General features: G+C 39.7%; 1 protein-coding gene across 2 annotated transcripts in view; it reads left to right on the top strand.

Annotated features, from left to right (window-relative positions):
* The window catches only part of STK39 (serine/threonine kinase 39), a 197660-nt gene that overhangs the window by 172055 nt on the left and 11937 nt on the right, over positions 1-13668 (top strand). For both annotated transcript variants that reach the window (XM_084642577.1, XM_084642576.1), the window contains one exon: positions 13288-13352. In XM_084642577.1, coding sequence (XP_084498703.1) covers positions 13288-13352 — 65 coding nt within the window. The remainder of the gene's footprint in view (positions 1-13287; positions 13353-13668) is intronic.

Below are 13668 nucleotides of genomic sequence, written 5' to 3'. Positions count from 1 at the left end.
GCAGTTTTTAAACTAAGAGATGGGGGAAAGCCGGTTGATGCAGAGGCACATGTAGATCGGACCGAGACTTCTCTTAGAGGAGAGTATTGATAGAGATTCTTTAGGTTTTAGTCAGGAGGAGGGGATGGAAGAGGATAAAGTATGAGCCAGATCAGATGAGAAACATTCACATAAAGAATCTGACCCATCAGAAAAGGGCAGACAGATAAACAGTGACAGGTTTTTAAAGTGCTTGTACACAAATGCTAAAAGTCTAAATAATCAGATGGGTGAACTAGAGTGCCTTGTGTTAAAGGACAATATTGAAAGGCATCACAGAAACCTGGTGGAATGAGGACAATCAATGGGACACAATCATTCCGGGGTACAAAATATATCGGAAGGACAGAACAGGTCATGCTCGGGGGAGGGGGGGGGGCAGGGGAGTAGCACTAATGTGAAAGAAAATGTAGAATCAAATGAAATAAAAATCTTAAATGAATCCACATGTTCCATAGCATCTCTATGGATAGTAATTCCATGCTCTGAAAAGAATATAACAGTAGGGATCTATTATCGACCACCTGACCAGGACAGTGATAGTGATGATGAAATGCTATCAAAATAAAAAACTCAATAATAGTGGGGGATTTCAATTATCCCCATATTGACTGGGTACATGTCACCTCAGGATGAGATGCAGAGACAAAATTTCTTGATACTTTAAATGACTTCTTCTTGGAGCAGCTGGTACAGGAACCCACAAGGGGAGAGGCAACTCTCGATCTAGTCCTGAGTGGAGCGCAGGGTCTGATCCAAGAGGTAACTACAACAGGACCGCTTGGAAATAGTGACCATAATATAATAACATTTAACATTCATGTGGTGGGAAGGACACCTCAACAGCCCAACATTGTGGCATTTAATTTCAGAAAGGGAAACTATGCAAAAATGAGGAGGTTAGTTAAACAGAAATTAAAAGGTACAGTGACTAGAGTGAAATCCCTGCAAGCTGCATGGATGCTTTTCAAAGACACTGTAATAGAGGCCCAACTTAAATGTATACCCCAAATTAAAAAACACAGTAAAGAACTAAAAGAAATCCACTGTAGCTTAACCATGTAAAAGAAGCAGTGAGAGAGAAAAAGGCATCTTTTAAAAAGTGGAAGTCAGATCCTAGTGAGGTAAATAGAAAGGAGCATAAACACTACCAAATTAAATGTAAAAATGTAATAAGAAAAGCCAGAAAGGAGTTTGAAGAACAGCTAGCCAAAAACTCAAAAGGTAATAATAAAATGTTCTTTCTGCACATCAGAAGCAGGAAGCCTGCTATGCAACCAGTGGGCCCCGTGACGATTGAGATACAAAAGGAGCACTTAAAGGCGATAGTCATCACGGAGAAACTAAATGAATTCTTTGATTCAGTCTTCACGGCTGAAGATGTTAGGGAGATTCCCAAACCCAGGCCATCTTTTGTAGGTGACCAATATGTGACAATTCCTCAGATTGAAGTGTCACTAGAGGAATTAATTGAGAAACTAAACAGTAACAAGTCACTGGGACCAGATGGCATTCACCCAAGAGTTCTGAAAGAACTCAAATGTGAAATTGCGGAACTATTAACTATGGCTTGTAACCTGTCCTTTAAATCAGCTACTGTACCCAATGACTGGAAGATAGCTAATGTAACACCAATATTTAAGAACAGTTCTAGAGGTGATCCTGGCAATTACAGACCGGTAGGTCTAACATCAGTACCGGGCAAATTAGTTGAAACAATAGTAAAGAATAAAATTGTCAGACATATAGAAGAACATAAATTGTTGCACAGAAGTCAACATGGTTTCTGTAAAGGGAAACCTTGTCTTACTAATCTATTAGAGTTCTTTGAGGGGGGTCAACAAACATGTGGACAAGGGGGATCCAGTGGACATAGTGTACGTAGATTTCCAGAAAGCCTTTGACAAGGTCCCTCAGCAAAGGCTCTTACGTAAATTAAGCCGTCATAGGATAAGAGGGAAGATCCTTCTATAGATTGAGAACTGGTTAAAAGACAGGAAACAAAGGGTAGCAATAAATGGTAAATTTTCAGAATGGAGAGAGGTAACTAGTGATGTTCCCCAAGGGTCAGGCCTAGGACCAATCCTATTCAACTTATTCATAACTGATCTGGAGAAAGGGGTAAACAGTGAGGTGGCAAAGTTTTTAGATGATACTAAACTGTTCAAGATAGTAAAGACCAAAGTAGATTGTGAAGAACTTCAAAAAGATCTCTCAAAACTAAGTGATTGGGCAACAAAATGGCAAATGAAACTTGATGTGGATAAATGTAAAGTAATGCACATTGGAAAAAATAACCCCAACTATACATACAATATGATGGGGACTAATTTAGCTGCAACTAATCAGGAGAAAGATCTTGGAATCATCGTGGATAGTTTTCTGAAGATGTACACGTAGTGTGCAGCGACAGTCAAAAAAGCAAACGGGATGTTAGGAATCATTAAAAAAAGGGATAGAGAATAAGACTGAGAATATCTTATTGCCCTTATATCAATCCGTGGTACGCCCACATCTTGAATATTGCATGCAGATGTGGCCGCCTCATCTCAAAAAAGATATACTTGCATTAGAAAAGGTTCAGAAAAGGGCAACTAAAATGATTAGGAGTTTGGAACGGGTCCCATCTGAGGAGAGATTAAAGAGGCTAGGGCTTTTCAGCTTGGAAAAGAGGAGACTAAGGGGGGGATATGATAGAAGTATATAAAATCATGAGTGGCATGGAGAAAGTGAATAAGGAAAAGTTATTTACTTGTTCCCATACTATAAGAACTAGGGGCCACCAAATGAAATTAATGGGTAGCAGGTTTAAAACAAATAAAAGGAAGGTCTTCTTCACTCATCGCACAGTCAACCTGTGAAACTTCTTGCCTGATGAGGTTGTGAAGGCTAGGACTATACCAGGTTTTAAAAGAGAACTGGATAAATTCCTGGAGGTTAAGTCCATTAATGGCTATTAGCCAGGATGGGTAAGGAATGGTGTCCCTAGCCTCGTTTGTCAGAGGGTGGAGATGGATGGCAGGAGAGAGATCACTAGATCATTACCTGTTAGGTTCACTCCCTCTGGGGCACCCGGCATTGGCCACTGTCGGTAGACAGGACATTTGGCTGGATGGACCTTTGGTTTGCTCTAGTATGGCCATTCTTATGTTCTTAAGGGGGTGCGTATAGCAGTGTTTCCATTAATATTTTAAAATACCACTGAAAGCTATTTTAGCCAGTGAACATTTCTCTGCGGTGTTTGCAATGCAGTTGTTACAGTATTGTTCTAATGCATGAAAACCTTAAAGTGAAACTGATTGGAAATTTAATCAAACCTGTAAGTGAAACTCACTTGATAGTTCCTTTATTCACATAAAAATGCATAAAGGAAACAAATATAAAGTAAATTAGATTTTTATCTGTAACATAAGTAACTTATTAATGACTTTAAATGAAAGGATTCCATTTTCAATATATCTCTTTAGATTCCTATTATACAAAACAATCTTTCATTGCAATAAATAAAACAAAATTGAATTAATTTACCTCTGTATGCTTTCTGCAGAAAATGCTGTGGATCTGGCCTATAACGTGGCAAGCTGTCTAAGCTCCATAACAGTTTGAACTAGTAGCTCCTCATTTTAGGTGTAGCAGACTTCTGTATCTTTCAGTGCCTTACAGTTATTAGAATATTCACAACTTTGCTTCATGCCTGATTAATGTTTTATGATATTTCATCTAAGTATGTGTGTAATAAAATCGCACCTTCCTGCCTCATTGCTTTAACTTCCCCACCACTCTCCTCTTAGTGGCAGAAGGGCTCAGTTAGAATGGCTGTGGCCCAGCCTGTGCTGGTAAGGCTTGTGGGGTTGGAGTTGGTGCTGGTTAGGGACAAGGTTTTTTATTTTGCAAAAAAATGTGGGAGGTGGGAGGGGAGGAAATTTAGTGTGCAGCTTTGAGGCATAGAGGCTTTTTGATAGGTAATGGGAGCAAGCAGGAGTATGCGGGTTTGCTATTCTTGCTGAATGGCCTCTATAATTGGCCCTTGAAGTACCCAGTGGTGGCCTTTGCATTACTGTCTTAGGGTGGCTGAGAGAGATGACTGTTGTGGAGGCAGGAGGTCCAGGGAAGGGCTGGTGATTGGGTCTCTTGATCCCTTTCATAGTGGGTAGAGAAAGAGATGTAGATTGTCAGATCTGCTGTCACAGAACCACGGCAACTTGCTGCACCCGAACCTGGGGTCACTGCACTTCACGGCTTGGCTGCTGCGTGGCTGAGTGGGAACGAACGGGGGTCTTCCACTGGTGTCCATCAGGTCCTGCTGGGCAGCAGAAAACCGTCCACTAGGGCTACATATGTGGCAAAGTGGAAACTGTTCAGATGTTGGGCTGTGGACTGACATGTTAGTGCGGATGAGGCCCTGCTGCAGGACATACTGGACTATTTACTGCACCTTAAGCACCAGGGCCTATCACTATCTTTGATCAGTGTACAATTGGCAGCCATTTCGGCGTTCCACCCTCTCCTTCAAGGCCAGTTGGTCTTCGCCCATCCCATGACGGGGCGTTCCTCCTTCGAACTCTTGGCTTCCTGCTTCCTTCTGCTTCTCTTCTGGAAGGTCGCCTTCCGGGTCGCTATAACTTCAGCTTGTAGGGTGTCTGAGATCAGGGCTCTCACATTGGAGCCACCCTATATGGTCTTCTGTAGGGATAAGGTCCAGCTACATCCGCACCAAACCTTTCTGCCCAAGGTCATCTCCCAGTTCCACACTAGTCAAGATATTTACTTACCAGTCTTTTGCCCAAAGCCTCATGCAACGGATGAGGAGTGTGGGCTGCATACCCTGGACGTCAGATGGGCACTGGCCTTCTACATTGATAGAACAAAGCCATTCCATAAGTCAACACAGAGTTCATTGCTGTCGCTGACCGGATGAAAGGTTACCAGTGTCAGCCCAGAGAATCTCATCTTGGATCACAGCCTGCATCCTCTACTGCTACAAGCTGACAAAGGCGCCCCCATGGGCGATCATTCAGCTAGGATGCAAGTGTCATCAACAGCCTTCCTGGTGCAGGTGCCAATCCAAAAGATCTGTTGGGCCACGACCTAGTTGTCTGTCCACCTGCTCGCATTGCACTACGTGCTGACCCAGCAGGCTCGAGATGATGCTGGCTTTGGCAGAGGAGTGCTGCAAGACTGTGAACTCCAAGCCTTCCTCCGTTGATTCTGCTTGTGAGTCACTTAGAATGGAATTGACATGAGCAAGCACTCTAAAAAGAAAAAACGGTTACCTACCTTTCGTAACTGCTGTTCTTCAAGATGTGTTGCTCATGTCCATTACCCACCCTCCTGCCCCTCTGGCAAAGTTGTTGGCAAGAAGGAACAAAGAGGGCGTAGGGCTGGCAGCAATTAATATACCATGGTATGAGCGCAGCACTCCAAAGGGCACCACATCTGGCTAAGGCAAAAATCTCTAAGGCAAAAATTACTGCTAAGGCAAATTCCAGAGTAACAGCCGTGTTAGTCTGTATTCGCAAAAAGGAAAGGAGTACTTGTGGCACCTTAGAGACTAACCAATTTATTTTGAGCATCAGCTTTCGTGAGCTACAGCTCACTTCATTGGATGCATAAATAAATTGGTTAGTCTCTAAGGTGCCACAAGTACTCCTTTCCTTTTTGCTAAGGCAAAAATCTCCAAAGGCCGCACATGTGGGCGCGTACACCTAGAATGGAGTGGACATGAGCAACATATCTCAGAGAGCAACAGTTAGAAAGGTAAGTAACCATTTTTTCTTGTCCTTTTAGCTAGCTGAGAATATGATTCTCCTTAAACCATGTTTTCTGAAGTTCCAAATCAATTTGTTGCACAGGAGAGTATCACATGCTGAAATCCAGATAAACCACATCCACTGTTTTTATCTTTATCTACCAATTCAGCAATGTACCTTGAGAATTCAAACACATTTGTGAAGCTTAATCTTTCTTTGAATTCCTGAAGACAGCTCCTTTATAAATAATGCATTTCAAAATGTTTTTCCTTATCAATGTGTCCAATGTCTTCCTCACAATAGAAGTCAGACTTACAGCTTTGTTGATATCTGTCTCTTTTGTTCCTTTCTTATAAGAAATGTCAACTACCGTCCAGTCCTCTGAAAACCCATTCCTTAGTGAGCAATCGCAGATCATCTCCAAATGCTGTAATAGTTCTCTGGCTGCTTTTCTTAAACAGCTTCTGATAAAAGGGACTTTTGCCTGTTATCTTGAATGTCTGCACTAAGGGAATAACTCACAAAAGCTTATGCTCAAATAAATTTGTTAGTCTCTAAGGTGCCACAAGTACTCCTTTTCTCCATACATTTATAAATCTTTTCTTAACCCCTGTTGAAGAAAACTTGAACTTCATTTAATAGCACCTTAGTTTCTCGTACAAACAATTCTGGCTGTTCAGTATAATACTAGGAGCAAAGTTAGAAGCAGAGAAATATTTATGTAACCAGAGTTTACAAACTTTCATGTTCTGGGATTGGATAGGTGTATAGATTAAGACACTTGCCCAGGGAGAAGAATTAATTTATATAATGAATGAACCAGAAATAAAATGCTAAGCATGCTATAAAACTTAGAATTTGCATTTGTCACTGTCTTGCAAATGTGATACAGTACTGCCCAGTCTGAGACATCAATGGGTATATAGCCCAGCAAACACCTTCTGACAAACTACTACCACAAGAATGTATAGATTAAATTCAGTTCTTTGGGCAGCTGTTTTCAAGAGCTCATTATTCCATTGGAGAGTGTCCCATCAATGCAACAGTCCCATTTCTCTCTAATGCCAGTAAAAAGGGGAAGCAGAATGAATTCTGAAGCCAGCGATCCCCAAGGCAGTTGCCATTTCATGTAGTAATCTGCTTATCAAATGAAAATGCCAAAGTCACTGCCTACACATAGGGAAATGTGGTTCAAAATGAAAAGGCCAATTTGGTGAGACTGAGCGCACACAGTAAACTTGGCGGGATAGTGTCCCACCACGTACAGGCTGTGTTTTGCTGTCTCCAAACAGGATTACCCACAGAACAATCAGCTGGAAAATGAAGCTGTCATTACTACTTCTCCTTTGGACTCCATGTTAAAAATATATACATATTTGGGAGAATGTAACTAGCTCCCAGTTAGCTGCTGAAGGTCTCACTGACCAAACTATCTAGCCTAAAATGTAATGATACAGGATATGCATACCAGTATTTTCACCTTTTAAAACAAATGGCTTATTTCAGAATTTAGCCTAGCATTTCTCTTCTCAGTGCCAGCAGCTGTACCCTAGAGGGTACAGAGTGGGTGGGAGGGACAGGGTTACCAAATAGAGAATCACTTTCTAAACGTTAGGAAGCCAGGAAGATTGATTAAAGGCTCCCCATCCATCTGAAAATGGAGAGGTGCATGAAAATGTTACCTTCTGGAGTGGGCCATAAATAATGTCTCAAACCTTTGGATTCTGTCTTGTGCTTTGTGTTTATGCCAGACGGCTCTGCCTCCGTTGACTGACTTGGTATTATAGTTGACAAGCATTATTCATATTACTGGATTTACTATCTCATTAATTTTAATTTTTCCAGAGATTTTTCCCTATTCAGAAGTCATTGGGGTTAAAACTCCTGCTGTGTAGAGAATGTCAACTAACCAGCCACAACATTCTGTGACACTAGAAGAATAAAACTACAATTTGAGACTGATGAAAATGCAGTTAGCAAACTGTTTGTAACCCTGTAGATTGAAATGCCATTTACTTTTGTTGTGGTGGTGGTGTTGTCTCTAACTTGAATTAGATGTTTAGTCATTTTTAAAAAACTAAGATCTGATTTATCAGCTTGAAGCCTTGTTTGGAAAATGGTCATTTGTATTTGCAGGCTAAATAAATATAGGCAATTTCATAGAGGTGCAGTTTTTCTTTAGTTTTTCTTATTACATTTGTCATGAATTAGAGTAGTCCATGTGGTGTTTGCATAAATGTTGTTCTTGACCTTTTATTCTGCAGTGATTGTGAAGTTGCAGTAACATTATCAGGTTGACAGAGTAGCACAGCCATTTGTCGCTTAGCAAAGCCTTATGGTGGTATCTAGAATGAATTGTGGTCCATACACCAAATATATATCAAGTAGAAACCCAAAGGGACCTTAAAAAAAAACCTCATTCACTGCTGTAAACAACAAAAAGCCTATTGTACTAAAGTGCTGGTAACATTTGGAGAAAAAATTGATTCTGAGAAATACCATCAGGTACTCTTCTCTCTTTTTTTTTTCCCTCCAGGATATTGCTGCCACAGATTTTTCTCCTTAATTTTATTCATTTTCCCTCTACTTTTTACTCACATTTACTCTCTCTAACCTTATGGGAATGTTACCATAACATCTAAAGGATATCAGAAGCCAAAGTAAAGTTGAGACCCTCCAGCAACGTAGGGTGCTGGGAGAGCTAGGAATTCCCACCAGGAATTTCAGATTGGCAGTCACACTAATATAATCTGGATATGCAAGGTGGTGCTTATCCAAGAACTTTAAAGCACTTTACACAAACTTCATATCACCCAAGTGAGGTAAAATAGTCTTATAACCATCTTACAGACGAGGTCAACTGAAATACACACACATGTATGTTTTCCTTTGCTCCCACTTCTTCAAATATCTCATCTTAACAACTGGAGAAAGTTAACTCATAGCTGGGTCTCTCCACAACACCACTTATCTCTCTGGAAATTTTGAATATTGTAAGAAATAAATGAGATAAGTACTGCTTATCTCAGTATAGGATTCCTCAAAGCACTAGTCACACAAAATAGACTTTGCATCCATTGACTTGCAATAGAAATACTGTCGTTGCATGTCTTTTATTACTTCTCCTTCAATTTTGGATGAAGATGGTTTAATTTATTTTGTTTGTCTGCTCACTTCCCCAAAGCAAGTAAAGATAGAGCATAACATTTCTTAGATGGTCAGTGAAATCTTCACTCAACTTCATTCTTCTGATTTTTCCAACTAACAAAGGTGCTAAATAAGTAGATAGACTCATCTCTTCATTAATAAAGCCTAGGTAACAGTACCACTTACAAGACCTGCTCTTCTCCATTTCTTGCCTGATGCTATCAATAATTCTAGTAAGGGTGACCACTAGCAGCAACTGTAGTTAAGTTATCACACACTGCTATTATAAACTCGTTTTCACTGGCTTCGGGCTCTGTGATTGGTGTGGATTTCTGCCTCTTTCATTTTCCTTAATTACAACTAAAAGGAAAGTAAACATTTTTAACTTAAACCCACAAAGAAATTCCATGTTAAATTTTAAATGCAATATTTTATATCTGCTTTGCTGTGTCTAGGTATTGTGAGGAAGACATGGAATGATTTTATATTGGCTATGTCACACCTTAAATATAGAATTATATCTGTCACAGGTGAAGACTGCTTTAATTGCTCCTAAATCATCTCAGAGTCTGCATCTCTAGAGCATGTGCTTCTGCTTTCTCTTTTTGTCACTTAATTGAAACAATATTTCTGAAGGGATATCATTTGGACTAAATGCCTAAAACGGTCAGCGGCATATCATTGGCTGGTGCTATTAGTTAATGTGGTTGTTTACATGGTGCCCAAAGGATGCTAGGAACTTTCCCAAAACCCCTACCAGCAGATTAAGCCAGGATCTTCACATTTGGATGCTTAAAGTTAGGCGCATAGGTTTCATCTTAAAAATCCAAACAACCGGCCTCACTTTCAGAGGTACTGTGAGCACCTGCTGCTCCCAGTGAAGTAAATCGGACCATGGGTGCTCCTAAAAATCAAGCCACATTTATTTAGCTTTCTAAATATGGATTTAGGTGGCCAGCGTTCAGTACTGAACTCTGAGTTGGCCTTACAGTCTAGATACAAAGCTTAGCAAATGTGAATAAAAAGCAAGGGGTTGGGTGGGAGAAAGGAGGGCAAGGCTTCAGTAAGATTGTACAGTTACTCAAGTAGTTATGCATGCCTTTTTCACTTGAAATGATGCTCATCACTTCTTGTGGGCATCGCAGAAGAAGTGAGCCTCCAAGAGGAATTTGAATGGGTGGTGTCTTGGTGGACCTAAATTGATGACACCATGGGGGGATATTCAATTTTATTCTCTGTGGTGTATATCTAGCCAGAAATGCAAACCATGCAGATTACAAATGGTCATGGCTGAAGCACTAGTTTTACTTCTTAAAACAAACAAAACCCAGCCAAACATTTCAACAGTGCACAATACAGGTAATAGAAAAACACATCTGGAATGCAAAAGGAATACCTCTAGCAAAACTTAAATGCTGCCTTTCAGAGGTGAGCTAACCTTTGTGTAAACATCAGCTCTGTTATGGAATTCTAACACGTCTGCTGCTTTTATTCTTGAAGATAGTGCCTGGAAACATCTGTTGTGATTCCCTTAAATCCCCCTAATCTTCTTGTTGATAAAATGTTTCATGCTGTACTCGTAATATATCAGGGAAGTGCAGCAAAAAATAAAAGATAAATTTCTGTTCGTGAACCCATGGTCCAAATACTCTTAAATGTCTGCTTCCTGCGCTAAACTTCCAGGCAAAGTGAGCGTGTGATGTTAAAAATGTAGATGCACAAATAAAACTGTTTTTTATGGTCCTTAACCTCCACTTTTAATAAGTATTACCTTTGAAACATATCTAGAATAATAATAAAATTGGTTGAATACAGGCATTTTGACATTTTTTACAGAAAAGTAAAAGTGTTTTGAAAATATAAACATAGCATTAGGATAAGCAATCAGTTGAGTGGTCATCTTTGCTGTTTTTGCTTTAAGATGACTAAAAGAATTTGAATTTCTAAGGTCCCTGAGATTCAGGATCGACAACTGGAGACCATAGTTTTTAAGATGATCATTCAAATAGCTAAGAGTTCAGTGCTGCTTTCCACTACGTAACGTTGCATTATATTGACAAGGGCTGTTGTGCGTATCAGTGCAGCGCAGTAGCTATGTCTTAGAGGGAAGATTGAAGCCCTTCATTTGACTGGAATAGCAGCAGCAGCAGAATGGAAATAACCCACAGCAAGTCAGCAAATAGTCAGTGTTAACTAAAAGTCAACTCTTTTTGATGAAGAGATGTAAAATTGAAACTGAACGTTTAAATTAAAAGATCCATTTAAGTCAGTGATGCCAATTGACACCAGCTGAGAATCTACCCCTTACTTTTCAACAGAATACTTTATTGGATTTTAGATAAGTCACAAACACTGCCTGAAGTACATGGTATCATGATGAAATTCCAGTCATAATAGTTTTCAGAGTTTTCATAATAGTTTTCATAATAGTGTTACACAGATCTGTCCTGCTTTCAGCAGATGGGAGGCAATGTGCCTCATATTATATATTTACTTGGTCTAAGTATTATTCTAATTCACTTTTGTTTTAAATGTGCACTATATTTTGACTAGGTAGAATGTGGACTGTAGAGGCTAGAATAAGATTGATCTGTGGTTTAGAGAAGTGAGTTTTCTGATTAAAACAAAAGCTGTGGATGAGTAGAATAAAAAAATCAATGGAATTTTAAATAAGAAAAACACTTCAATTTGAAATGGATTAATCCAATTGTACAAGCAAACTTCTTGTCACTTTCACAGTTTACCTTACAGAATTCTTTAGTGTTTGGCCTTAAAGTTTCAAGCATCCTTTCTACTATTTCTAGATTCCTTTTCTAGCAAGAGGGGGTCAAGTTCTGCCCCAGGTTTTCTGCATACCACCCCTACCCAAAACCGTGGTAATGGTGAACACGTACCTTAAGGTAGAAATGAAACCCATTTCCCTCCCCCCGCCTCCCATGTTTGGCATGGTTGCATAGAAGCTAAACTATATTTTTTAAAATAAGTTACCAAATTAAATAACTCGAGTTCCTTATATGGGACAAAATTCCACTCTGGAATGTGTGGTAAATTCTATTGGGACAGTACACATTTACTCTGGAGTGGAGTTTGGACCATGGTGAGTACCAATAGTAATTAGATTTCTATTTCCTCAGTCAGTTCTGAGTGGTACTTTTTTAATGTATATCTAGTGGCAGGGAGACCAGGGATTTTAAGAAGCGTCAACATGCAAACCAATAAACCATGGTGTGCTTTCTGCATTTTTATACAATCAACAGAAAGGAAGCATGTAGAGGAAAACACTGGATTTCTCCATTTTGCTGCAGTAATCTGTCCTACGTATTCAGAAACCTCCACTACTTGAGTACCCTTCCTGTACTCTGTTGAAGAGTGCATATGGACTCTACAGCTCTACTGAGACCGGAGCCTCTCTTTCATGGTGATGTCCTGGCAATGGTACTGACGCTCAAAAGACGGCATTGAACAGAGGCTGACAGTGATTCAGTCTGAACTAGCTACTGCAGAATCCTGTAATGTGCAAGGTTGTGTAGAGCAGGTTTAACAAACCATTGAACTTGAAAACAGTCAAATGAATCTGCCAAGATTAACATCTAAATGGATTGACTAATAGACAAGTCAAGTACTTTCACTAAAAAAGGATTTACTGTTTTTCTTTGTCCTCTCTTATTTTTTTAAAAAGGCAGAAATAGTTCTAACATCACTCCCGTTGGTAGCATACCGACTCATTATTGCATTTCTAACTCTTGTCATGAGGCTGAAAATATTGGTGACAGTATTTGGTTTCTGTGTTGATTCATTTAAATTAGTTTTAGGTCACAAAAAGTCATTTAGCTTTCCTGGTGTGCTTTCTAAATATTTTTTTCCCTTCAGTTTCAAGAGCGAAACTTGTCAGACTATTTATTTGAATTGGCCATGTTGGCCAGACAGTTTCCTTATACCCTCTGAATGCCTATAATCTTCCAGGGTAGATACTCCATTGTACTCAATATGTACTCTAACACAGCAGAAACTGTTACCACAGAGAGAGAGATCTAGCCATGGGCTAGCAAAAGGCCAGAAGAATGGAAAAATGTATTATTACCCCCCACAAATATTCCCCTCTCCACTTTCCTGTAAATTAAAGATTGTACACTGTAATGTGCATAATAGATTCTAGACCTATGTGCTGCTCTGTTAGTAACTGTAGCATTCCTTGTAGCCCAGCAGTAATTTAGCCATTTAAGTGGTATATTACGTGTGTGTGTGTGCGTGCGCACTAGTGGAATTGCTCCCATCTGAATCAGTGTCTTGAAAGAGCACCCTATTTAATGCTATTTTCTATGTATGTCACTTTTCACAATTTATCTTACAGTTGCTGCTAATTTACAGAAGATAGTAGATGATCCTCAGGCCTTGAAAACATTGACTTTTAAATTGGTAAGTAAAAGATTCTTGGTGACAAAACAATACGCACAGAAAATAATTACTAATATTTCAAGCAAACTTTTTTTAGCTTCTGATCTGTTATTGGCTGTTCTTCTGTACAGAACATTTACATTTTTGAACAGTGTACAAACTAACAGGAAAATAGAAAGCTGAAAAAGCTTTGCCACAAACCACTGTTTAGAATGCTATGATCTAGTAATGCCTGGGCAATGCATTCCATTGGAACACACAACTGTCCTGGGTGTTCTGCAATTGCAGGTGGCAGTAGTGCAGGAGTGGGCAAACTACGGCCCACGGGCCACGTCTG

This window comes from Lepidochelys olivacea, assembly GCF_965140295.1.
Source record: "Lepidochelys olivacea isolate rLepOli2 genome assembly, chromosome: 11".
In the NCBI taxonomy this organism is placed as follows: Eukaryota; Metazoa; Chordata; order Testudines; family Cheloniidae; genus Lepidochelys; species Lepidochelys olivacea.
The sequence above is the reverse complement of the archived record's forward strand: the minus strand, read 5'-3'. Positions and strand labels throughout refer to the sequence as shown.